The 24297-nt window shown below is 48.8% G+C and overlaps 11 protein-coding genes across 11 annotated transcripts; 5 read left to right on the top strand and 6 right to left on the bottom strand.

Moving 5' to 3' along the window:
- Positions 1 to 331: 331 nt before the first annotated feature.
- N7479_007702 (serine/threonine-protein kinase) lies at positions 332 to 1724 on the top strand (the record flags this gene model as incomplete). The annotated part of the gene is made up of 4 exons (XM_057255396.1): positions 332 to 511; positions 577 to 667; positions 730 to 1060; positions 1115 to 1724. 4 exons carry the CDS (start codon positions 332 to 334, stop codon positions 1722 to 1724), a joined length of 1212 nt encoding a protein of 403 aa, XP_057109258.1.
- A 425-nt stretch (positions 1725 to 2149) lies between these two features.
- On the bottom strand, positions 2150 to 3262 carry N7479_007701 (AMMECR1 domain-containing protein; the record flags this gene model as incomplete). The annotated part of the gene is made up of 2 exons (XM_057255395.1): positions 2150 to 2615; positions 2721 to 3262. The coding sequence occupies 2 exons, from the start codon at positions 3260 to 3262 to the stop codon at positions 2150 to 2152; spliced, it is 1008 nt and encodes a 335-aa protein (XP_057109257.1).
- A 523-nt stretch (positions 3263 to 3785) lies between these two features.
- On the bottom strand, positions 3786 to 5436 carry N7479_007700 (uncharacterized protein; the record flags this gene model as incomplete). Its single annotated transcript, XM_057255394.1, has 2 exons — positions 3786 to 4980; positions 5033 to 5436. 2 exons carry the CDS (start codon positions 5434 to 5436, stop codon positions 3786 to 3788), a joined length of 1599 nt encoding a protein of 532 aa, XP_057109256.1.
- Positions 5437 to 6092: 656 nt separating this feature from the next.
- Positions 6093 to 6601, top strand: N7479_007699 (uncharacterized protein; the record flags this gene model as incomplete). Its single annotated transcript, XM_057255393.1, has 2 exons — positions 6093 to 6174; positions 6483 to 6601. The coding sequence occupies 2 exons, from the start codon at positions 6093 to 6095 to the stop codon at positions 6599 to 6601; spliced, it is 201 nt and encodes a 66-aa protein (XP_057109255.1).
- Positions 6602 to 7490: 889 nt separating this feature from the next.
- Positions 7491 to 9069, bottom strand: N7479_007698 (glycine hydroxymethyltransferase SHM2; the record flags this gene model as incomplete). The annotated part of the gene is made up of 3 exons (XM_057255392.1): positions 9009 to 9069; positions 8904 to 8954; positions 7491 to 8816 (listed from the first exon to the last, which is right to left on the bottom strand). The coding sequence occupies exons 1-3, from the start codon at positions 9039 to 9041 to the stop codon at positions 7491 to 7493; spliced, it is 1410 nt and encodes a 469-aa protein (XP_057109254.1). The 5' UTR covers positions 9042 to 9069.
- A 495-nt stretch (positions 9070 to 9564) lies between these two features.
- On the bottom strand, positions 9565 to 10149 carry N7479_007697 (mediator of RNA polymerase II transcription subunit 9; the record flags this gene model as incomplete). The annotated part of the gene is made up of 1 exon (XM_057255391.1): positions 9565 to 10149. One exon carries the CDS (start codon positions 10147 to 10149, stop codon positions 9565 to 9567), a length of 585 nt encoding a protein of 194 aa, XP_057109253.1.
- A 378-nt stretch (positions 10150 to 10527) lies between these two features.
- N7479_007696 (phosphoglycerate mutase, 2,3-bisphosphoglycerate-independent) lies at positions 10528 to 12264 on the top strand (the record flags this gene model as incomplete). Its single annotated transcript, XM_057255390.1, has 4 exons — positions 10528 to 10552; positions 10613 to 11350; positions 11408 to 11990; positions 12057 to 12264. 4 exons carry the CDS (start codon positions 10528 to 10530, stop codon positions 12262 to 12264), a joined length of 1554 nt encoding a protein of 517 aa, XP_057109252.1.
- A 676-nt stretch (positions 12265 to 12940) lies between these two features.
- N7479_007695 (tubulin-binding prefolding complex subunit YKE2) lies at positions 12941 to 13610 on the bottom strand (the record flags this gene model as incomplete). The annotated part of the gene is made up of 4 exons (XM_057255389.1): positions 12941 to 13000; positions 13065 to 13125; positions 13196 to 13391; positions 13451 to 13610. Coding segments are annotated over 4 exons (477 nt in total), but the record flags the coding sequence as incomplete, so codon positions are not given.
- Positions 13611 to 13805: 195 nt separating this feature from the next.
- On the top strand, positions 13806 to 15346 carry N7479_007694 (AAA family ATPase VPS4; the record flags this gene model as incomplete). The annotated part of the gene is made up of 4 exons (XM_057255388.1): positions 13806 to 14098; positions 14222 to 14557; positions 14616 to 15066; positions 15125 to 15346. 4 exons carry the CDS (start codon positions 13806 to 13808, stop codon positions 15344 to 15346), a joined length of 1302 nt encoding a protein of 433 aa, XP_057109250.1.
- A 732-nt stretch (positions 15347 to 16078) lies between these two features.
- On the bottom strand, positions 16079 to 19857 carry N7479_007693 (putative spindle-pole body protein (Pcp1); the record flags this gene model as incomplete). Its single annotated transcript, XM_057255387.1, has 3 exons — positions 16079 to 16319; positions 16399 to 19220; positions 19288 to 19857. 3 exons carry the CDS (start codon positions 19855 to 19857, stop codon positions 16079 to 16081), a joined length of 3633 nt encoding a protein of 1210 aa, XP_057109249.1.
- A 246-nt stretch (positions 19858 to 20103) lies between these two features.
- N7479_007692 (putative regulatory factor Sgt1) lies at positions 20104 to 22079 on the top strand (the record flags this gene model as incomplete). Its single annotated transcript, XM_057255386.1, has 3 exons — positions 20104 to 20401; positions 20468 to 20667; positions 20739 to 22079. The coding sequence occupies 3 exons, from the start codon at positions 20104 to 20106 to the stop codon at positions 22077 to 22079; spliced, it is 1839 nt and encodes a 612-aa protein (XP_057109248.1).
- Positions 22080 to 24297: the final 2218 nt, after the last annotated feature.

Raw genomic sequence — 24297 nt, 5'->3', positions numbered from 1 at the left:
CCAGGATTCTCAACTTCGAAGCCCCGCAGTCCCTCGAAAAACACCAGCCCGTTGGGGATACCATAAACCCATATAGGTGTAATCAGCGCTTGGTCGCCTAACTGTGAGTGTTCTCTGTGCCGTCTCTGCTTGGGTATTCACCCTGGATTCCTGTGTCACTTTACCGCAAGGCTGACTTTGAATTGCGCAGGTACATAGGAACAGGCATATATATATCGCACCCCCCGAAACCCCTCCAGCAGCGCTCAGCTCTTCACTTGCGCTTTGCGTCGCACGACTTCCGCATCTTCCTACAATCCGCATCGCGCACCCCGCACCTGTTTCATTCGGAATGGCGGCACAACCCCCGAGCGGCCAGAGGCCGAAAGTTCAGCCATGCCGATACAAGACCGGAAAGACATTGGGCGCTGGTTCGTACTCTGTTGTGAAGGAATGTGTGCACATCGATACCGGCCGCTATTATGCGGCGAAGGTCATCAACAAGCGTCTTATGTCCGGGCGGGAGCATATGGTGGGTGCCGGGAGAACTACAACTGCAGAGATAAGGGCATGACTGACGTTTTTCGCAATGTACAGGTCCGGAATGAGATTGCAGTATTGAAGAAGGTGTCGCTGGGCCACCAGAACATCCTCACGCTGGTTGACTACTTTGAGACTATGAACAACTGTGTGTTTTGCTCCTCCGTGGTGGTTCCAATCGCACCCCCACTAACGAAGGATACTCTCTAGTATATCTTGTCACTGATCTCGCGCTGGGTGGAGAACTCTTTGACCGCATCTGTCGCAAAGGCAGCTACTATGAATCGGACGCTGCAGACCTGATGCGCGCAGTGCTCTCCGCCGTAGCCTATCTGCATGACCATGGAATCGTCCACCGTGATCTGAAGCCAGAGAACCTGCTTTTCCGCACACCAGAAGATAATGCCGATCTGCTGATTGCCGATTTCGGATTGTCGAGGATCATGGACGAGGAGCAGTTCCACGTCCTGACTACAACCTGCGGAACGCCAGGATACATGGCACCGGAGATCTTTAAGAAGAGCGGCCATGGCAAGCCAGTGTAAGTCACATCATTGCGCTTTTTTATATTTTGCTAACATGCGTCCCCTTCCAGCGACATCTGGGCCATTGGTGTAATCACCTACTTCCTGCTATGCGGATACACGCCCTTCGACCGAGACTCCAATCTCGAAGAGATGCAAGCAATCCTAGCAGCAGACTACTCCTTCACGCCGCTTGAGTACTGGCGTGGTGTATCGCAGGAAGCGCGCAACTTCATCAAAAGCTGTCTGACAGTCAACCCGCAGTCACGGATGACAGCCCACGAAGCTCTCCAACACCCATGGGTCAACCTACCCTACGACAGCGGCAAGGTCGGCTCGGGCGAAGACCTGCTGCCAACTGTCAAGAAGAACTTCAATGCGCGCCGCACGCTGCATCGTGCCATCGACACCGTGCGGGCTATCAACAAGCTCCGTGAGGGCGGCGGCTTCATGATGGACGGTGTTATGAGCGTTGATCCCAAGCCTGAGCGTGTCAATGGCGATGAGATTATCGAGGAGCAGCATAATGTACCTCCACCTGCACCGGTTGATGCTGACGGGAGTCGGATGCAGATTGATAGTCGTGGTAATGCGCGCGGGCAGACTGAGGAGCAGATCCGGGCCCAGGAGCGGAAAGTTAAGGAGATGGTTGCTGGTTTGTGGAGCCGTACCCCTCGTTAGAATGCGTGAATACGTATACTTGGCTTCTGTCTATGCCGTGTTTCGTCCGTGGTGATGCTTTGCAGATTTGGGGATCTCTGGCTCTTCTCTGGTCTAGGACTTTTACTTTACTTGACTCCTTTTCAATGTCTCTGCATACCACACCATTATCAAATCCAATGAATGATGTTAGTATTTATAATCAATAATTCCCGGATGAATCCTGGTTTGAAATGCTTGTCCACTATCTTTATAGAGCTGAGATGCCATACCAATTTATCATGGCTCTGGATGCCCAGGCCATTGCCATCCCTTATTAATTCCCATGCCGAAAAAAGTTGTTAACCGAAAACTAACGCAAAGAAGTATCATCACGGTCATAATCATCAGTCCCACATGAAGCGTTGAGATATGGGACGAAAAGCAAAGCGATCTAAAAAACCCAATCAATCCGCACCTGCCAGGATCTCCTCTCCGCCATCTAGAGACAGGACCCACTCTCGCCATTCCCACCACTCTGCATAACTAGCGCTTGCCTTGAGGCCCTGGTATCTGACAGTACGGAAATCCGAAACCTGGTCCCAAGGTTTAGTGGCGTTGGAGTTCCCACCAGTTGCACCGCGTAGCAGTCTCCGTGCAGTACTACTACTACCACCATCCCAGCCTGCCTTGCGCATCAGGCTCTCCACGGTCTCTTCCTTGGTCCAGCCCTGCTCGACAGCGACATCAGGGAGATATGTGGCGCCATAGCGACGACCGCGGTGAATGAAAGAGATGCGCAGTCCGTGGGTGCCCAGAGACCAGTCCATAGCATTTGTACATGGCTCGAAGGACCCAAGGAGGGTGAGAGAGCATGAAAGTGAGGGGAGAAGGGATTTGGGAATGGGTTCAAAACGGGTGTCATCGAAGGCACTAAGACAATATCACATGTGAGTTAGTCTGATATATAGATGGGAGTGTGTATACCATTGTTTGTAGCGTTATAGCGAGAGAGGGGTATTCAAGGGAACCACGTACGAGGTCAAAGCGTAGGACTTCAACCCCGCTGCAAGTTCCTGCGCCTCAAATGTGCCTATGCAGCCACGTAGAGACTTGTGTCCGCTTCGCGACACGGTATTCCATGTCACGAACAGCGGATACCGCTGATTAGATGATCTCGGCTGGGAGTTCTCGGAAGCTGTACTTGGCGTGGTGATGTTGGTTGAGCTTGACTGTAGTGAATTGGACGAAGGTGTAGATGCAGACGACGAAGGTGTGGCTTCACTGGAAGAGGCGGGAAATTGGCTCTGAAGACGAGTGACGCTGGGGATTTGTAGCTGCTTGGGCTGACTACTCGAGTGGGACGATTGGTTGCTATCGTCATCTTCGTCCTGTTCACTTACGGATTGCTGTCGATTTGTGTCTTCCTCTTCAATTTGCTCTTCAAGACTCGACAGCTTCTTAGTTTGCTCGTGCTGTTCCCATAGGGCCTCTACGGCTTCCAGAGTGGTGGGCTCGCGGTTCTCGAATGAAGCCAAGAGAGACTCAAAGCAATAGTAGCATTGAGCGGTATTCGCCATGTTGGGCAACGTCCTGCTTCCTCTTGATTTACCAGTGGCTTCTTAAAGATGCACTGCACTGGTTTAGATTCCTCAAATCGAACACAAGTTGGTGTAAGTACGTATGTGCCTTAAATAGGTGGTCTCCGCAATGGTCCGGGGCGATAAGATACTACGCCCTTATTGATGGAGCCTGGAAATCTAATGAGAGCCAAATTTGGGAGCCGTAGGTGAATATCAAGCAGTGCAGTAACGAAAATTTAGGGGCAAGATATAGAAAGGAGGAAAGCAGAAACAAATCAGGATGGGGAAAAAAGAAGAGAGAACCAGGGAAGACTTATCCGAGCCCACGTGGACCCAGTCTATCGCAGTCTACCGCCAGTGCGCCAGCTTAGATTCTGCCTGCAGTATACTAGTACCTATGTTGTAGGTGCATATGTTGTAATATGTAGTATGTAGTATGTAGTATGTAGTATGTAGTATGAGCATTGCATACATCCAATTCCATATATCGTTGAAACAATCTAGAAATTTCAGCTGCCCTCTATAGTCCAACTTTCTGCTTGTCTTGTCCTTCACCCCAGTTCATAGCAGCAATTATTTCTCTATCCATATCCCAGCCGCTATAACTGTCATCATCTGGATCGTTCCAATAAAGCGACCGATCATCATCATCTGCGCTGTTATCCACGGTCTTCCCATTTGGAATGGGGACATCAATACCCTCGAGAATCTCCAATGATCTTGCGTTGTTCTCGCATATCAATCGGTCAAGTTGAGCATCGACATCTAGATCAGACTCATACTCAAAGCACTTATACTCTGCTTCCTCCCCTCGCCCATAAACACGAAGAGATTTGAGGTTAGGTGGCAAATTTCCAGCGAGATTGAAGGCCTCAGGGCCAATACGGCCATTTTCGAATCGGTTCTCGCCGAATCCGACGCCCTGTGCAAAATAGCACAGAGTGTGGGCTCCTATGCTAAGGCGTTTCAGTCGTGGGAAGTCTTTTAGCGAGATGTAGGAGGGCAGAGTTTCCAGATCTTGCGAGGCTAGTTCGCGAAGGTCATCGGCGTACTCTTCCTCATAGTCTCCCTGGTCATCCTCCGGGATACCCTCGCTCTCCATCAGCCGAAAAGTAGGATCATAAAGCTCGCGCCGATCCACATGGCTTTCTATGTCAATATCTAGCTCTTCCAGGGTCTGCCGGTGGGACCAAAGAGATTTAAGTAGCGGGGTTGCATTAAAGGTTGACGGGACTCCATCCGGATCCTTGCGCCCACCCACAGTAAAAGTGAAGCTCTTAAGTGTTTTGGGCGACTCAATAATGCGACAAAGATCATAGTCAAGCAAGAAGGAGTGTGTAATGCTTATTTTGCTATAGTTGGCGCAGCGTGGTGGGAGAGGAAAGCCCGCATCGTTGTCCCATGCTGCTAACTTGAACGAAACTGATTCAATAGCGGGGAGTTTGCGAACCAAATTCAAGCGATGGTAGTACGGATCTGCCACATACTCCGTGCCCTCGTTCATAGACTCATCCGGGTGGAAGTGTATGTCTCGTAGATTTTGGCAGTAGGGAACTAAGCTAGGTGCGTTAGAGGCTCGACGCAGTAGTGCCATGAGCCTATTTTTGGCGCCGTGCAAGGGGAACATAGACAATGATTGAAGATTGGGTGCGTTCGCAACCAGTAGCGTAACAAGCACATCTGTGAATTCGACTGATTCTAGCTCGAGATTACTCCTGTTTTGTATAAGCAACCCGAATTATAAAAGGGCAAAAGAACGTAATGTACCTGAATTGGGTTGGATCCTGCAGAATGGTAGACAACATAGATTCCCGATCCTGGGTTTCTTGAATGTCAGCCTTCTCGATGGCTTGTTTGAGTCTGTTAATATCTTCCGGAGAAAATGAGCGTTGAGGGATAGGCTCAGAGGAGCTACCCCACGCACCCGGGCTCATATCACTTCCGTATATGACTAGATGGTGTAGGTAGCCTGCAAGAGAGGGATTGACTAACATTTCAAGCAACATGTCCTGTCTGGCATGGAGCTGGTCTTTGAACTGTCGACCTAGCTTCAATTTATGATACTTCTGCCGATTGGACACCTCAGTCGCGCTATGCAGTCCACGAGTTTGTCGCGATAGAGCTGCAACATCATCCACGGCAGGGAGATTGTTGGTAATTTTGACCACCATTTCAGGTGGAAGATTTTGCAACGATATCTTCCTGCATTGTCTGAACAAACGCGACCGAAAAAGGTAGAACATAGTGAGGCTGAGATAATTGAAAAAACATAGGGAGAAACGATAGGGGCAAAAGCCAGACTACGGCAGTCTCCAACCACTAGTGCGCTATATCAATTTTCGTGGAGTATATGTAGTTAAATATGAGTGTTTTATATATAATATATATCAATACACCGATATCGCATCAATTCTCTACAGAAGTTCAAAAATTCCAGTCTAATTCTCAATATTTAAGTTCTTGATGATTATTGAATTTTCAAGATATGAATTATCGATGCCTGAATTGTCTATAATCTAACCTTGAAGCTCTTCCTAAACTTCTGGACATTTATACATTTTTCACCGCTTAAAAGACGACTAAAAAGATGATTGAAAAAGCATGACAAGGCTGTATAAGCGTCTAGCTCTTCTTAGTACCCTTGAATCCTCAATGCTTACTGTGAGAACATCTGAACCTTCCAAGTGGCGCACTGGCTGCAATAGACTGCTAACATACGTGATCCCTAGTATATGACGTCAGAGACAAGCTAACTTAATCGGGAACTATTGATTTATTAGAGTAGGCTTCTATCAATTGCATCAGGTCTCTGTTCATTGATTTTAATATGACAACTCGTGCTATTAAAGCACCGAGATACCCGCAGTTAACCCTCCGGGTATACCAGGCCAACAGTTCTCTTCTTGCCGGTAAGTCACGATAGCTTCATAGATGCGAATGTGACAACTAATACAACCTTTCTATAGCCATGACAGTCCCGCATGACCCACATGATTGATATCTGTCTTCTAAAATGCTGTATCAGTACTGCTAATTGATATTCCTCTTTCCCGAGGCGGAAGACTGGGGAATCTTCAAATTGCTCAAGGCTGGCACGCCAGGTAGTATACTTAGATCTAGCAGTCGAAACTTGTGCACCCCGGTAACTACATTGTTCTGGATAGCTGGCACCTGCGTACGTGCCTGTACAAAAACCTAAAAGTCAATGCGGAACTAGAACCAATCTGGGAGGAGGATCTTGGAGAAGACCCCATGGGCAGCATTCTCAGGGAGCTAGATGCGGCTGAACGAATGGAAGTTGAGGTTTTCATGCGCCTAGGAGGACTGATAGCGTGATGGATTCAAAACCAGGTGATTGCTAGAGTAAGGGTTGTTAAATAAATGATAATGAACCTTCACAGAGATATTTCCGCCAAGGCATGAATACTTACCAAATCCATATATCCATGGAGGTTTGATCTCCCTGCCATCCATATCCCGCTCCCTGGTTATACATAGAAACGTTGTCTGTACGGTTTGCACTTTTCCTCTTGCCTTTTTCTGCTATCTAGCTATGAGATCGAGAAGGGAGAGAAAATATCTAAAAGAGATCTGAGAATAATGTGCGAAAGACCACCAAAAGCACATGACAAGGCCGCATAACCGGCCGACTGTTTTTGTTCCTAAATATAAGAAAACCCAAACAAGCCGATACTAATGGCACCGCATCGCTACACTTCTACGTGTCCGCAGCCACATCACGCTAGATATAGGGCCAAACCTAGGAAAAACCAACCAGAAAAGACATATGGGAATCTACATTGTAGTCGTGATATGGTCTTGAATAATTGAACCATATCACATGGATGGGCAGGAAGGAGCAAGCAGATGAGAAGAAAATAGTCCTTGGATTCTATAGATCCTTGTGTTGAGAATAGATTGTAGAATGTACATAGGACGCCCAATTAATGTTGAACTTTCCCCTTAGAAAATGTGAGCCCGCTGTTGAATAAGTGCGAGGCCCAACCGCCAAAAATAACAATTGCTCGTTTCACATGCAAAAAAGCATTCCCATATCCCAATGACCCGCGTCAGGTTGAAAAAGCAGTCCGGTAATTAACCCCTTAAAACGCACCCATGTACCTTTTTTCTTTTGTTATACGAAATGATGTTGAACTCGTGGGATCATGATTCAGATCCCTCTTTATTTTTCCGTAACTCATACTCATAGACCTCAATATCCCATTTAAACGGGGAGAGGGAAGGTGCTGGCCCACTGGGCAATCTCCTTGCGGAGAGCAAGGATCTCAGGAACGCTATCATCGGCAACCTTGGCCTTGAAGTCCTTGAGCTTGTTGGCCTCCTTGGGAAGCTCGCTCTGGATCTTCTTGCAGAGAGCGATGGACTGATCAATGTAGCGGGCAATGCGCTTGAAGTCCTCCACACCCATACCACGGGAAGACATGGCGGGGGCACCAATGCGGATACCGCAGGGAGTGAGGGCCGACTTGTCACCGGGGATAGAGTTCTTGTTGCAGGCAATGTTGATCTGCTCGAGAACGGCCTCAACGCGAGCACCATCAAGGCTGTTGGCGCGGAGGTCAACGAGAACCATGTGGCTGTCAGTGCCGTCGGAGACGAGCTTGTGGCCAAGAACCTTGAACTCCTCCTCGAGAGCCTTGGCGTTCTTGATGACCTGCTCCTGGTACTGCTTGAACTCAGGGGTGTCAACCTGCTTGAGAGCAACGGCCAGAGCAGTAATGGTGTGGTTGTGGGGACCACCCTGGTGGCCAGGGAAGACGGAGAAGTTGATAGGGTTCTCGAGGTCGTAAAGGATATCCTTGCCGGCCTTATCGGTGCCGCGGACACCCTTGCGGAAGAAGATCATGGCACCACGGGGGCCACGGAGGGACTTGTGAGTGGTGGTGGTGACCACATCAGCGTACTCGAAGGGAGAGGGAATGACACCGGCGGCGATCAGGCCAGAGATGTGAGCCATATCGACAATGAGGTAGGCGCCAACCTTATCGGCAATCTCGCGCATGCGCTTGTAGTCAATGAGACGGCAGTAAGCGGAGGTACCGGCGACCAGGCACTTGGGACGGTACATCTCGGCGTTACGCTCGAGAGTGTCATAGTCAATGATACCGGTCTCAAGGTTGACACGGTAAGGGAAGGTCTCGAAGTAGGTGGAAACGGCAGAGATCTTCCGGGCGGGGGTCTGGTAGCCGTGGCTCAAGTGACCACCGTGGGGGAGATCCAAACCCATCAAGCGGTCGTGGGGACGCATGAGAGCCTGGTAGACCTGGAGGTTGGCGGGGCTACCGGAAAGGCACTGGACGTTGACACCCCACTTGGCGGGGTCCAAGTTGAATGCCTTAAGAGCACGCTGCTGGCAGGTGATCTCGATGGCGTCGATGTGCTGGTTACCACCGTAGTAACGAGCACCGGGGTAACCCTCAGAGTACTTGTTGCACATGGGCGAACCAAGGGCATCGAACACAGCACGGGAAGTGAAGTTCTCCGAGGCAATCAGAACGATTGACTCACGCTGACGCTGGATTTCCTTCTCCTGTACAAGTAGAAAAATTAGTCAAGCCGAATTTTCTGTGGACAATACATCCAATTGCAGGTCCAATGGTGTATAATTTCAACGTACCATGATGGCAGCAATCTCCGGGTCGCTGGACACGAGGGAGTTGTGCATTTGCTGTAATGAGTCAATAACCTTGATGCTAAAAATGAGGGCAGATATGATACTCACGTCCCGGTGGGACTCGGAAAGAGCGTAAGACATGATGAAAGATGGTAATCTGTCTTGTGAGTTAAACAAAAATAATTGAGGAGAGAGAAAGGGAGGTGAAGAGGGAAAAAAGAAATGGAAGTGGTGGGGGAGGGGATCTGCCGTTTGCCTCAGGCGCTGAACTTTTTTCTTTTTACTTCCAACGATATCGGAGACAGCTGACCGGATTAAAATTTTAGGTTATAAAATTTGTAAATCCTGGAATGGTACTGGAATGGCTGGAAATAGCCAAGGAAAATTGTACCGCATTAGTTACAGCTTCGAAACAATAACCTTGGAATGAATTGGCTATTTCCTTTGAACACCCTTCGAGAAATCAGAGAGAAGAGGAAGTATGGTATGAATTGCTGGATTTGCCACAGCTCATGAAATGATGGCGTTTTGTTGTGAAATGATCGCTAAAAACACCAGGGTATTTCCTTATTATAAACGCCAATAAATCAATATGAAAATCCTGCAGCACCTGGCTGACTCGAAAATTCTCATTGTAAACCGAAATTCCCCAAGGTTTCAAGCTTCATGCTTCCACAGTCCTCGTATTGTTCTCATGTAGCATTCCTGCTCGATTCCCAAAGTCAGAGATAACAGAGCGTAAACGCCTCACACGATCCTCCAGGTCTGCAATCTCTCTTTGTTGGTCATTGACAGACCGATGTACATCTGGTAGCCCCTCGACGACTGTACGAGCCTTCTGGATTCGAATCCTCACAGAGCTGGTTTCGGTAGGGAGGTTTTTCACATCGAGCGGCGGATGAGCACTTGAACCGAGGACTGATACCCCTGATACAGCATGTGAAGATGTAGTGTTGTCGTTGTGTCCACCATTAGGGATGTTTGAAGGTGCTTGTTGGGTCTGTGCCTGGGAAGCTCCTGAGACTCCTGTTGCATCTCCGGGTGCGTCTGACGAACCAGGTTGCTGACCTTTGGAGGAGAGCAAGCGAGAGAGAATCCCATGCAATGGTGGGATTATCTCAAAGGTCTGTGGTGAAGGAAAAGGTACTGTTTGTGGTGCTGGTGTTGGCGCATCTTTAAAGGGCGTCTCGGGCGCAGGAGATTTCAGTAGCGGGGTGCCTACTGCCACTGGTGGAGATCGAGAAGCCATTGTCGGGATTGTTGACTAAAAAAAATCCCGAGGAAAGATATTTGGAGAACGAGGAGATCCCGGCTGGGGTAAATTTCTAGGGAAGAGTCGGAAGGTACCCCGTAGATCCGTCCCCGGGTGGCCGCAAACACATGCTTAGATCAGCAAAATTACGCTCCTGGCACCCGGTGACGTCGGGACCCATGCCCCTCCTTCACCGGCGGCCTTTTTTTCTGTTAATTAAGTGGTCTGATTCTTCTTCATTCGATCTCTTCTCCTTTAAACATCTATCTAAAGGTAAGTAGCTTTGTTGGTTTATCGTTAAATTTCTCTTGGTTCAGCAATTGACCAGTGTTCGTATAGTTCTAGGTGTGATATAATCACCTTAACTACCCCACTATGGCCGAACAAAAAGTTGCTTTGAGTATGATCGACTACCACCCAGGTCCCCAAAAGATATACCGGCTAATGTAAATCCTTACAGTTGTGATTGATGGCTGGGGTATCGCAGGCCCCAACTCCCCACCCGAGGGAGATGCCATCGCCGCAGCTGATACCCCACACATGTCCAGCTTCGCCGACCCCAACTCCAAGACTGCCCAGGGCTTTGCCGAGTTGGATGCATCCTCTCTCGCTGTTGGTCTGCCTGAGGGTCTGATGGGCAACAGTGAGGTCGGTCACCTGAACATTGGCGCTGGCCGTGTTGTCTGGCAGGACAGTGTTCGCATTGACCAGACCCTCAAGAAGGGCGAGATGGGCAAGGTGCCCAGCGTTGTCAAGGCTTTCACCCGTGCAAAGGAAGGTAATGGACGTCTGCACCTTCTGGGCTTGGTCTCAGATGGTGGTGTTCACTCCAACATCACTCACTTGTACGCCTTGCTCGAGGTCGCCAAGGAGATGCAGATTCCCGAGGTCTTCATCCACTTCTTCGCCGATGGACGTGATACCGACCCCAAGAGCGCCGATAAGTTCATGCAGCAAGTGCTTGAAAAGACCCAAGAGCTCGGTACCGGTGCGATTGCCACTGTCGTTGGCCGCTACTACATCATGGACCGTGATAAGCGCTGGGAGCGTGTTGAGATTGGTCTCCAGGGTCTGGTCACTGGCGAGGGCGAGGAAAGCTCGGACCCGGTGCAGACCATCAAGGAGCGCTATGAGAAGGGCGAGAACGATGAGTTCCTGAAGCCTATCATTGTTGGCGGCCAGGAGCGCCGTGTTCAGGGTACGTGTTCTCCAAGTTCAAAAAGACAAGGTCATGACAGCTAATGAAGCCGTATAGATGATGATACCCTCTTCTTCTTCAACTACCGCTCTGATCGTGTCCGTGAAATTACCCAGCTGCTGGGCGACCATGACCGTTCCCCGCGTCCCGACTTCCCCTACCCCAAGAACATTGACCTCACCACCATGACCCAGTACAAGTCTGACTACAAATTCAATGTTGCTTTCCCCCCGCAACATATGGGCAATGTTTTGGCTGAATGGCTCGGCAAGAAGAACCTCCAGCAATGCCACATTGCTGAGACCGAGAAGTACGCTCACGTCACTTTCTTCTTCAACGGTGGTGTCGAGAAGGATTTCCCCGGCGAAGTGCGTGATATGATCCCTTCGCCCCGAGTTGCTACCTACGATCTTGACCCAAAGATGAGTGCCGCTGCTGTCGGTACCAAGGTGGCTGAGCGCCTTGGCGAGCAGAAGTTCGACTTTGTCATGAACAACTTCGCTCCTCCCGACATGGTCGGCCACACTGGCGTGTACGAGGCCGCCATCCAGGGTGTTGCTGCCACTGACAAGGCCATTGGCGAGATCTATGACGCTTGCAAGAAGAACAACTACGTTCTGTTCATCACTGCCGATCACGGGTAAGTTATTCTGCGAAACAGGATCATCGTCCATCAAGGGAATTTCTAGCTAACCTATATTCGCAGAAACGCCGAGGAGATGCTCAACGAGAAGGGCACCCCCAAGACCTCCCACACCCTTAACAAGGTTCCCTTCGTTATGGCCAACGCCCCTGCAGGCTGGAGCCTCCAGAGGGGTGGTGTCTTGGGTGATGTTGCGCCTACCGTTCTCGCTGCCATGGGCGTCGAGCAGCCCGAAGAGATGACCGGTACCAACCTGCTGATCAAGTCCTAGATAAACTTTTTCGTACATAAATGTTTGACTATGAATCAATGAATATAATTTTGTCAATGTACACATGATATATGTACACATGATCTTTGCTTTGCTTTCATGGGATGCTCTGGTTTCTTTGGTCATGCTTTGAAATAGCTTTCTTGGGTGCACTCACCTACATTGTTTTTGATATAATTTTTTGAATGGAGTCTTGCAATGTTCTAACCGGAGGACAAAAGACCGGAGACATAAGCAAGAAAGGCTTGAACTGTAAACTACACATGTATGCATCATCGTGCAAGTATAAATCGATTATAAGCAAGAATGATCGACTTGCCCAGATAATTTCCACATTTAAAGACCAATTGATCATTTTTGATAGCATTGCATAAAAATTTCGAGGGTATATCTTTAAATTGATCCATGCGCTGTTCTGGTGTCGGGCACCTGCACAGATACATTGTCCAAGGTATCCCAATTTAATTGGGATTTGGTCCTCAATGACCAAGCTTTCCTTGAGATCTCGTACCTCCAAAATAGGGTTCGCAGCTGCATAGTGTATGCACTGAATCTCAGTGAACTGGTTGAGGATTGGTCCCATCCAGCGCCAGTCTCGTAGCTCACACGCCACATATTGATTGCATCTCCGGGTGATATATCCTTCTTCGCCTGCGGATTTTTGGGAGTCTTGAATTTATGCGGAGGCCGAAGCAGCAGCAGCCTCCTGTTGAGCCTGGCTTTGGAGTTGGATGAGCTGTGTGAGGGGTCAGAATATGAACATGGTGGGGTTGGGTTGCAGTTGGTTGAGGGCAGTTTACCTCTGAGCGCATCTTCTCGCTCTTTTCTTGTGTCGCATCGATCTCGCCTTCAATTCGCTTGCTGTAAATTCCTAGTCAGCATGCATTTTCGTTGGTTCACAGTGGCGAAGGCAGTAGCCAGTAGCACTAACATCTCCTTCTCAATGAACTCCAACCGACCGTTGACAGCCATAGTGGCTTCGGTCTTATCTTGCTTCAGTAGTACCGGGCCAACGAGCTTGTAGATGTTGGATTCATCGTCCAGCCGGGCGAACTCAGCCTGTACGCCTTCGTTCTCTTGCTGCTGCGATTCGAGTTTCTGGCGAGCATCGACCAGAACATCAAGCTCTGGATTCGCGGGAAAGGTTAGTAGCTATTGCTGTCATCAAATAAATATATATACATACCGCTATTCAGTCCCTGGAACTCTTCCGAGAGTGCTTGAAGCTGTTTCTGGGCGTCCATGGTGAACTTGGAGGTGAAGTGGGAGGAGGGAAAATCGATGGCTCCCGCCCGTAAACAACTTCCACTCTCACTTTCCCCTCCAATTCCTATCAACCCTCGGTTCTAGGGCTGTTTTGTACTTCCTCGTTTCTTCTACGCTAAAGAAGCTTCAAATCTTCTCTTCTAGTTACTCGTCGCCTATCCCTCCAGGCCTTGGCCCATTGCTCAACCCTTGCTCCCCTCTCCCCGCTTTATCACATCTGCCTCCGCGGTCGACTTGCTACCTCTACCCCAGATAGCACACACGCATTACCCATTATGAGTAATACAGATTTCCTAGGGCGGGCGATCGAAACGGTCAAGAAGGCGATCGAGAATGACAACGATGGCGAGTACGAAAAGGCTTATCAGATGTACTACTCCGCACTAGAGTTGTTCATGCTGGCCTTGAAATGGGAGAAGAACCCGAAATCGAAGGAGATGATCCGCTCAAAGGCCGGCGAGTATATGGATCGCGCGGAAAAGCTTAAGAATCATCTGAACGAAGACCGGAAAAAACCAAGTGCGGTTGGCGCAAATGGAAAGGTGGCGCAAGGCAGTGGGAAGGGAGGGTATGTACTCGAGTTCTTCCGACGAGACTCTCTCGCTCTAGCACCCGCATACGTGTGATCAGCCGTGTTAGCAAGTGGTTTGTTGTCCTATGGTATCCCTGCTAACAACACTATATCGTATAGGAAGGAAGATGACGATAACGGCGAGGATGCGGAAGCGAAAAAGCTTCGATCGGCGCTTCAAGGAGCCATTCTGTCGGACAAGCCTAACGTGAAGTGGGAGGATGTTGCTGGTCTGGAGAACGCAAAGGAAGCATTGAAGGAAGCGGTCATTCTTCCCATCAAGTTCCCCCATTTGTTCACTGGCAAGCGCCAACCCTGGAAGGGTATTTTGCTATACGGTCCTCCGGGTACGGGAAAATCGCACCTTGCCAAAGCTGTGGCAACGGAGGCAAACAGCACATTCTTCAGTGTCAGCAGTAGTGATCTGGTCTCGAAGTGGATGGGTGAGAGTGAAAGGTATGGCAATATCTTTATCTACGGGAGCTTCGAGGGTTGCATACTAATTCGCGTCTAGACTTGTTAAGCAGCTGTTCAACATGGCACGTGAGAATAAGCCCGCGATTATCTTCATTGATGAGGTCGATGCACTGTGCGGACCCCGTGGCGAAGGAGAGTCCGAGGCCTCACGACGTATCAAAACCGAATTACTTGTACAGATGGATGGTGTCGGCAAAGACTCGAAGGGCGTTCTGATTCTGGGCGCAACCAATATCCCCTGGCAACTGGACGCTGCTATTCGGCGACGATTCCAGCGAAGAGTACACATCAGTCTTCCCGACCTCAATGCACGAATGAAGATGTTCATGCTAGCCGTCGGCACAACACCATGTCAAATGACCCAAACCGACTATCGCCAATTGGCCGATATGAGCGAGGGCTACTCCGGTAGTGATATTAGTATTGCTGTGCAGGATGCACTAATGCAGCCAATCCGCAAGATTCAAGGAGCAACACATTATAAGAAGGTCTGTATACTCTGTTCTCGCCGTTTCAATCCACAGTAACTGACCGGTTCTTCAACAGGTACTCGTCGAGGGCGAAGAGAAAGTCACGCCTTGCTCACCAGGGGATGCGGGCGCAGTGGAAATGACCTGGCTCGACATCGAGGCAGATAAGCTTCTGGAGCCACCTCTCACTTTGAAGGATTTCATCAAGGCAGTTAAAAACTCTCGGCCAACCGTTAGCGGAGAGGATCTTACGAGGAACGCTGAATGGACCCAGGAATTCGGCAGTGAAGGCGCTTGATCGTATCTTCCAAAATGATGGATGCCATTCTCATCATGGCTTCCGAAAGGTGAATCTTTTTATCCCAGTTGATCGACAGCATAAAAACCTGACTCCTTGGCTTGTCCAGAGAGGACGAAAGCTGAATATCTCATTCCCCTGCCCATAGTCTCTATTTTCTCGCATGCTTTATCTGTATCTATGTCAATGCTTGCTTCATGCGGTTCCTGTGTTTTCAGTGGGTGTATCCGAATAGTTTGGTGTTTAGAAGCGTTTCTCAATTACTTTTGACAATGGTGAGGCGTTGGCTGAACAAATATTTCATGTGTCTATCCCCGCGAGTGTCTCCGTCATAGGAAAGAGTGCGAGTAGCATACACATTGCTTTTGAAGACTACAATTTGTCACGTTCTTTCGCCATTGCTTGTACATGCGTAGGTTTAATGAATGCTAATCAAGCCTCGTTTCCTGTACTAGCATACGCTACATAAATGATTGACCGTTATTGAATCATCAAATTCCTCGCTAGGATGGCTATGCACAAATGATTCGAACAAAGCGACACAAAGCCTGCCCTAGAATGCCTCAATAAAGAGTGAAGGGAGACACGGAAACACAAATAAGTCGAGGAAAAAAAAACAGTATACTTGCAAGGCATGTCGGGGAATCTCTCATGATAGAAGGTCGACGCTGGAAGAACAAGAGACAAAATGACAACGAATGACAAAAACATAGAACCAGTCCATCTCTAGAGCTACTGGCCAAGCAAGCTCTTATTCGAACTATCACGGCGCTTGAGCATTTCAGTCTTAGCACGCTTCAAGCCCTCGCCCAGTTTCTTAGTCCGCTTCCAATCACTGCTCATCTTTTGCATGCGAACAGCGGCCCTCACTAGAGATATGGCAGATTTTAGTTTATGGCGTGGAGTGCGGATAGGAGTTCTGTCACGGGCGTAGACGCCCATCTCGGAAATCATGCGAAGATCGGCATCGTTGCTGTTGGTAACTTGTTAGCTATATTGCAAATAGTGTTATATAGAAATGGGGGGGGGGGGGGGGGGGGGGGGGTACAAACCATGCAATTCGGACGCGTTCACCAAGTTCCATCAAGCCCTTGCTCCAGGCAAGATCGCGGCGGAACTTTTCCTCACGCTGCAGGCGAGCACGAAGCCAGATGATTTCCTTGCTCAGGCCTCGGATCTCTTTCTCGTGTTTGGTTTTGTTGGTCGACTTAGAAAGGGAGTTTTTCTCGAGGATTTCGTCGTGGCGTCTTTGTAACAGATCAAGATTCTTGGTTGCTGCTTCAGCCGCGAGCTTGTGGGCATCTCGTTCTTCGCGAATCCGGCGCACATGTGTCTTCAATTCGTTTAGGCGTGCTTCCCGTTCGGAAAGTTTTAGGGCTAATGATTCGGCCTCGAGTGTGGAGGACCTAAGGAGCTCATGGAAATCCTTTTGGTCCTCTTCTTTCATTGCGGCACGTTCTAGCTCTCGATTCTTCGTGTTCACTTTCTGGAGGGATCGATGTGCTTCAGCCACTTGCTTTCGTAAACTGCGTAGCTCTTCATGAAGCTTGTTTGATGGAGAATTATGTGGGGAGTGGGACTCGAATTTGTTCATCATCGCATCATGAAGATCCTTTTCTAATTCATCAACTCGTGCCTTGTAGTTTTGCACGGAAGACTTCTGCTTGGATTCACGTTGGAGGAGGAGCTTCTCGCGTTTCCTAGCCTCTTCTAGGCTGTGTCGAAGTAAAGAGAGGTCTCCGTGTGTACCAGATTGCTCATTCTCCACCACAGGCTGCTGCTCAAGAAGAGCTTCTAGTTCTTGGATGCGACGCTCCAGGCGCTGCACCTTCGTCTTGGCCGAAGTAAGTTCTCGATCTCGGTTGCCCGATCCAGCAAGCAATTTGTCCTGAAGGCGATCGATTTCAGCCGAAAGGCGACCTTCCTCTGCTGCAAATCGTTCACTTTCCGAGACAAGCTGGTCCTCAAGGGACGTTTTGGCGTCTTGCAGTACTTTGAGTTCATTGTCCAGTCTTGTTACAGTCTTGCGTAGTTCAAGTTTGTCACGGTCAAACCGGGTGTTGTCGTCTGCATTCTGGACTCGGTCGAGTTGAGCTTGGAGCCCGATGCGTTCAGCCTCAATCTCCTGTGCCGAAGTCTTCAGATCAAAGATCTCGACATGAGCATTTGCAAGCTGATCACGGAGCTTTTGTCTCTCGGCAATAGACTTTTCCAGGTTTTTGTCCAGGTCGGATGTCCCATTTTCTCGGCCCTTGGCAAGTTCTTGCTCATCTGCTAAACTCGACTGTAAAACGATTACCTCGTCTTCCAGAGCTCGCACCTTGTCTGCAAGGGCTTGCTCTTCGCGTCTAGATACCCGAGCATCCTGCTTCGCCGTAAGAAGCTCGTCTCGTTTTTCATCCAGGTCGCGTCTTGTCTTATCGAGGTCATCTTTGAGGTCTTGGATTTGGCGATTCAGCATAGACGTTTCTTGCGAGTGGCGCTTTTTCTCGCTATCAATAGCCTCTTGTAGCCTAGACTCCTTCCCAGAGCGTGTGCTACCGGCTTCCTGAAGCGTGTCGATGGTGCGCTTTAATTCTGCCACTTGGCCTTCTGCCCATGCTTTCTCTGATTGCAGAGTCCGCTTGCTGCTTTCCCACCGACTTTGATCGACAGCGAATCGGCCCTCCTTCTCCTCAATCTCGTGGTGAAGGTTTTCGATCTCCTCTTGCAGTCGTTCAACTTCTGCCTTGTGCTGCCAGCGAATGTTGTGCCCTTCGTCCTGAGCGCGAGAGGTGGCGTCTTGAACCGCTTTTTGGAGTTCGCGGATTCTAGATTGTGCACGGTCGAGTTCGAGTTGTAGTCCTCCCGATTCATCTGTTAGGGCGTGGTGGCGAGTTTGGAGAAGTTCCTTTTCGTCCGCTCCGCGCTGGAGTTCGTCCAAGGCCTCCTGTAGTCGAGTAGAGGTGGTTTTTAGGTCCTGTCGGGCTTGATCGCGATCACGCCTGGCCACCCCAAGGTCCTCAACCAGCTGATTGGCATTATCTTCTAGGCCATGTTGAATAGTTTGATAGCGCTCTTCGAGGAGGGTCGCATGGTTGATTTTACTCTCCAATTCTGTCCTTAGACCATCGTTCTCTCGTTGCAGTTCGCGTATCTCTTCTTCAAGCTTTTCAGCCTTCTCCTCCATTTGTCGGCTCAGTCCTTTGGTGGTAAAGGACTTGTTCGACATTTCATCTTGTAATTCTCTCAAATACTGCTCAGCACGATCCTTCTCCTCAATGGCCTGCCTTGCGGCATCATCCAACTCTCTGGTCTCGGACTTGGCCCGGGCGAGACTATCATGGAGGTCTTGCATCTGCTCCTTAGCACGGTCTAGCTCAAGCTTGAGCTCTGAAGCTGCACCATTCTCCTCGGCATTACGTTTCATATCCTCGAGTTCTTCTTCGCGTTCCTCGAGGAGCCGATCTTTCTCTCTCGAGCTTGCTTCTAAGTCCTCGATATCGTCACGAAGCTTATCGGTCTCTTGCGATTTGGTATCTTTGATGTGCCTCAATTCCTCGCGCGCTTCTCGGAGTTCGAGATCACGCGACTCAAGCTCTTCACGCATCATGTCCATTTCACGCTGTACCGTTTTATCTGCTTGTTCCCTCCACGATTTCTCTTTTAGTTCCACAAGCTGTAGCTGGTAGTCCTCGAGATCTTTCTCTGCCTGCTGGAGGCTCTTTCGGTACCGGGAAATATCGCGTTGCATCGTTAGTCGCAAGACCTTAAGTTCTCTGTTTTCTTTGAGGGCTTCGTTATTGTATTCTGGGCCAGCTTTTTGCAGTTGTTCTTCCATAAAGTGAATCCTCAGCTTCAAACTGAAATTGACTTTACTCAATTGATCAATAGCCTGGGAGCGTCAGTATTGGCCTGCAGGTAGTTGCGTGCAAGCCCGATGTCCGGGATATGGGTCATACCATAGCTTGGTCCTTGAGCGACAAATTATTCCCCCCCTCACCAAGGACTCCTCCGTTGCGTCCTGAATACCCGGGCAATGGTGTACTTTGCGCACTACTGCTTGCAGCATGTGGAACAGGAGTTGCCTCCTCCATCGTCCGATCTTCCTCGTATATATCAGACATGTCCATAACAGGCAAGCCGGGTGTGTGGGCCTTGCTACGTTGGGTGTCTCGCTGATATCCGGGGGTTTTCGGACCGTCTGTTCCTCGGGCCGCAGACATATTCCTCAAGAGATTATTTTTCGTCGCGCTCTTCATTAATGGAGTAAACTCTCCCTTTGCAGGCGCTGTTGCTGGCAGATGTCGTAACGCGCTTCTTGTTGACTTAGAAGCAGCACCGGCGCGTGGAGTGATGCGTTTGTCAAAGCCCTTGATCACATCATTATCTTTGGATGGTGTTTGGAACGAATTTTCAAGGGAATCGAGTGCAGATAAGTGCTGCCGCCCCGCGCTGCGAAATCCGGTTGTAAGGTAAGTCGCGTTGCCGTCGTATTCGGTGCGCGGCGTGTCGATGTAGGGGAAGGCCATGTTTGAATAGGGAGAGGTGGGCCAAAACCTTTCAGCGCGCGACCATCACGTCAATAAGGGCAAGAGCGAAGTTGTAGACTGAAAGTTCACGCTTGACAATCACAGACGTGTTTTGGGCAAGTTATCCCCGGCTGTGTTAGGTTTAGCGTGGACACCTCTGTTGATTTCTAACCTAATCAGGCTTAGCGTTTGAATCACGGGATGTGAATTTCGCCGCTTTTACTTTTTTTTCTATTAGAAAACTGCATGAGGTCATTTACAGTCTTTGGCAACACAAGATCAACAATGACTTCTGAGGAGGATCGAGCATGGTTTGAATCAACCTTCCGTCCTATCCCCAAACCGCAGCTCCCCGATGACGCTGTCGAATACTCGATTTATCATATCCCGTCCTCCCCCACCCCCGCCGTTATCGATGAAGCTGCCGAGACCCGGGCACGATTGCTTGAGGTGCAACGTACAGCAGCGGATTTAACCAAAGATTTGCTGAAAGATTACATCTGGCAGCGCGAGGCCTTTAAGTTGGAAATTACAAAAGAAGATGGTACAGAACTCTTATTCTTGATACTTATTGCCCGACAAAATCAAAGCTAATTGTCGCGGGGTTTAGGAGTCTCCTTACTACAGGGTCGCACCACCTTCGGCGATTCCATTGAAGACGAATGGGTTATTGTGTACTTCCTCCGTGAATTGACCAAGCGGCACAAAGATATCTGGGTTAAAGTTGCGGACGGCGATGGCGAATTTCTTCTCATTGAAGCTTCGGGCACACTTCCGGCATGGATAGAGCCAGACATTGCAGACAATAGGGTGAGTGATGACTATTTAATTAACACTGGCCTATTAAAAACCTCATACTAATCAACCAATCTCTAAATCAGGTGTGGATTCACCAAGGAGAACTCCGAATTATCAAGCCCAAGAAGGAGGCAAAGAGACAGGTCACTGAGAAAATCTCGCTCTCAGAGGCACGGAAGATCATCCAAAACGAACCCAGTCGCATTCTTCGCTCAACAATAATTCAAGAAGAGGCCTTCTACCGTCTGCGCAATTACCCTCAGCAAATCAACGAAAATCTTCACTCCGCCATTATCACAATTCCCCGCAAGGCTGCATTCCTCTTACACCAAAAGCCAGCCTATATCTCACCTGCTGTGGAGGCGTTTTATGTTCGTGATCCGATCGCCTTGCGACCACTACGATCGAAGGATGCGTCGGACCTTGTTTTCAAGCCGGACGACTTGGTCGACGTTAGTGTTCGGTTCACCCGTGTCGGATATGCGCAACTCAAAAGCCAGGAATTTCCAGTACCAACTAGCTGGGCCGGCAAACTGCCCTCAACCGAGGACCACAAAGCATATGAGCGTGCTGAAGCGGGAATGAAACTCGCCTGTGGATTTGAGATGCTGCTGTACGACCCCCAAAATCAGGATAAGCCTGCAGTCAGGGAAATGAAGTTCCTGCTCGAGGATATCGACACAGGGGATGAAACACTTCCCACTGATAAAGAAATCCAAGAAACCTGGGATAAGCGAGAAGACGATGAAAAATGGCTGGATATCAACTATGAAGATCTGGAGACAGAGCTCAAAGGAAGAGGCGAAGGAAAGGGAGTAGATGCCGGTAAATTCGGTGACTCTGGTGCCCAGGAAAATCTTCAACGCATCGTGGCTCGCTTCGAAGAGTTCCTGAATGACAACTCAGCGGGCTTCGATGGTGCCGACTTCATTGATGACTTTGAGACGGATTCTGATGTCGATGATGATGATGATGATGATGACGAGGAAGCCGACAGTGAAGGCGAGGATAAGGACGCGTCATTCGACGAAGAGGAGTTCTCCAGAATGATGAAAGAGATGATGGGCATGCCCTCTGCACCGGATTCCATCCGCAAACGAGTGGAAGAGCTCGACTCGGACGGGGACGACACGGAGCATATTAAGGAGCTTTCCCGACGAATGGAGGCGGAATTGAAAGGGACGGGTGTTCTCGATCTCAGCCGGCGCCCACATGAATTTTCGTCTCGCAAAGCAGGCTCATCTAAAGGAAAGGCTGCCAAAGTCTCCAATGAAGATGAAGATGATGAGGATGAGGATGAGAACATCAACATCAACCTCGCTAAGAATTTGCTCGAGAGTCTTCAAGGCCAAGCTGGAGCCTCCGGTCCGGCGGGCAACATGCTGTCAATGATGAACATGCGCATGCCCAAATATGATCGCTGATCGCCCTTGAAAACAACAGTACATGCTCAAGCTATCTATGCATTTGAAACATTCGACCCGCCCGGGAAGGCAAGAGCAGACTCTGAAACAGCAATGGATTTAATGCGGGCAGCCTCCTACGATTGACTGAATAAATGTCTCGTTTCGCTAGGCAAGGCGATTCGCCGACCAACGGCAAGGGGTTATCCCGAGTCTACAAAGTAGCTGCTGGTCAATATGGTTCTGTGACGCGCCCCGGGGATAACGGAGCTGATCACGCGGTCGAGCCAACACCTTGCAAGTGCCATGAAGGCTATTAATGGAAAACAAGAAAAAGCAATTCTGTTTCCATGCCCGACTTCCCTTGGGCAGTTAGCGGATGATCATGGGTCTAAACAATTCCGCCAACAGCGGCTAAAAAGAGGCTGTGTTGCCTCACAATGTTGATGTGTCTTCTCTAGGTTATGTAGTTGCCTTTTTAAAGATGCAACTGAAAATAGATCCAATATCTGCTAAACCCCTCATACCTCTCAGTCAAATGTCATAGGCCAGTTTAAGCTTATACTTAAAAAGCTTCATACATCTCCATCTGGGCAATTAATAGTCATAAAACCTGTTTTTTGATTAAAAACATGTTCCACTTTCCTAAGATATATGGTTCAACGGGACGGTCCTCACCTATCTGGATACATGAGCTTACTAGTGGGCCCAGGGGGGCTAGTAGGGCAATCCATCAAGGCATACGGAGTACTCCGTACGGCTGGCCACATGGGGAGGTGCACAACACACATACTTTGTAAAACATAATCAACCTGATAACCTTCCAAGGAACCAACCTTGGAAGGCTGGAAGCCACGCTGGTCAGGGTGGCGACGGCACCAGGAGCCGTATACCCATAAATATTCTAAGCGGCAATTGAACGGTTGATATCCAGATCTTGTGACCATTCCAAATACATATAATACTATTGTACTCCGTACAATATATTGAAGTATACAACATTAATAAGATCAGCAATCTAGGGGATTTCCACGTGGCTAGATCGTCCATTGGATCGATCCAGACGTTTTAGCTTACCGATTGTTCCTGACAAATATAAAGATGTCTCAGTCGATCCACTTCTGCATAGCATATGGAACAATTTACATAAACCACCTTCCCAAAACAATTGTGGATATCGGATAATAAGAAACTCAATTATACTCCCTTACAAAGCATGTATATGCCAGGGCTAACTACCTACCTAGTATGTAGGTATGTGTATGTATTTTGAGTCTGACGTTAGAATACTAACATAAAGTGTTAAGCTGAATTTAGTATACCGTATGTAATAGTATGTAGTACGTAGTAGGATTAAATTTGGACGGAGAACTACGGAAATAAATATTCCGTATGGAGAACTCGGCAATCCATCAAAAACCCGTTAGAGTGTCGTGTGCCTATATGTGGCGAAAATAATAGGGATCCGCTGTCCAGTTTACCGGTTATCGTCTCTCGGTTTTTTTTTTTTTTCCTTTTTCATAAACATGGTAAATCCCTCACCATAAATTAAAATGGATCATCAATAATATCCTCGGCGTGATAGGGTGATATCATATAGAATGAAGGAATGGGTATACGAAGTGGATAATATAAGTAGATGACAGGGCTTGAAGGCTGGTACAAATTATCAACGGCTAGTGTACTTAGTGTACTACTGGTGGTCGAAGGGCTGATCGTGAGAGTACTTTTTGTACTCCGTATACTCCGTACGGAGGTCACCTGGCTCCGTATGCCGACAAGGATCTAGGATTTAGAAATTCCCGGCCCAATGCTGAGGCAACTGCTATTTCGGAGTGTCAAAATGTCTGTTTCATCATTTTGAAAAAAAAAAGCCTGTATAATATATCCTGGTTCGGAAGACGTAGGTAGGATCGGAGATGTACATTATCCGCCGTTTGCCATTTAGACGGATGAAAGGATCCACTGATTTAATGGAATCCAATTCCGGCGATCCTCATCCCTATGAAGAAGATATGTTGGAGATCGCTACGGAGTAGTGGACCATCTAGAGCATGAGAGAGCCTCGTGCATATTGTATATATATATATATATAACAGTGAAAAGTAATATCGAATATAGCCATGTTGCATGTAGATATCATAAACGGTGAAAAGGGATATCAAGATCCTACAACTCCCGGAGCTCCTCCCGGAGGCTTGTCGGGAAATCCCAACACAAAGTTTAGATCCCTGCTAAA

Source organism: Penicillium vulpinum (genome assembly GCF_028829585.1).
Source record: "Penicillium vulpinum strain IBT 29486 chromosome Unknown utg000003l_segment0_segment0, whole genome shotgun sequence".
NCBI lineage: Eukaryota > Fungi > Ascomycota > Eurotiomycetes > Eurotiales > Aspergillaceae > Penicillium > Penicillium vulpinum.
Note: the sequence above shows the minus strand (reverse complement) of the source record. Positions and strands in the feature narration are given on the sequence as shown.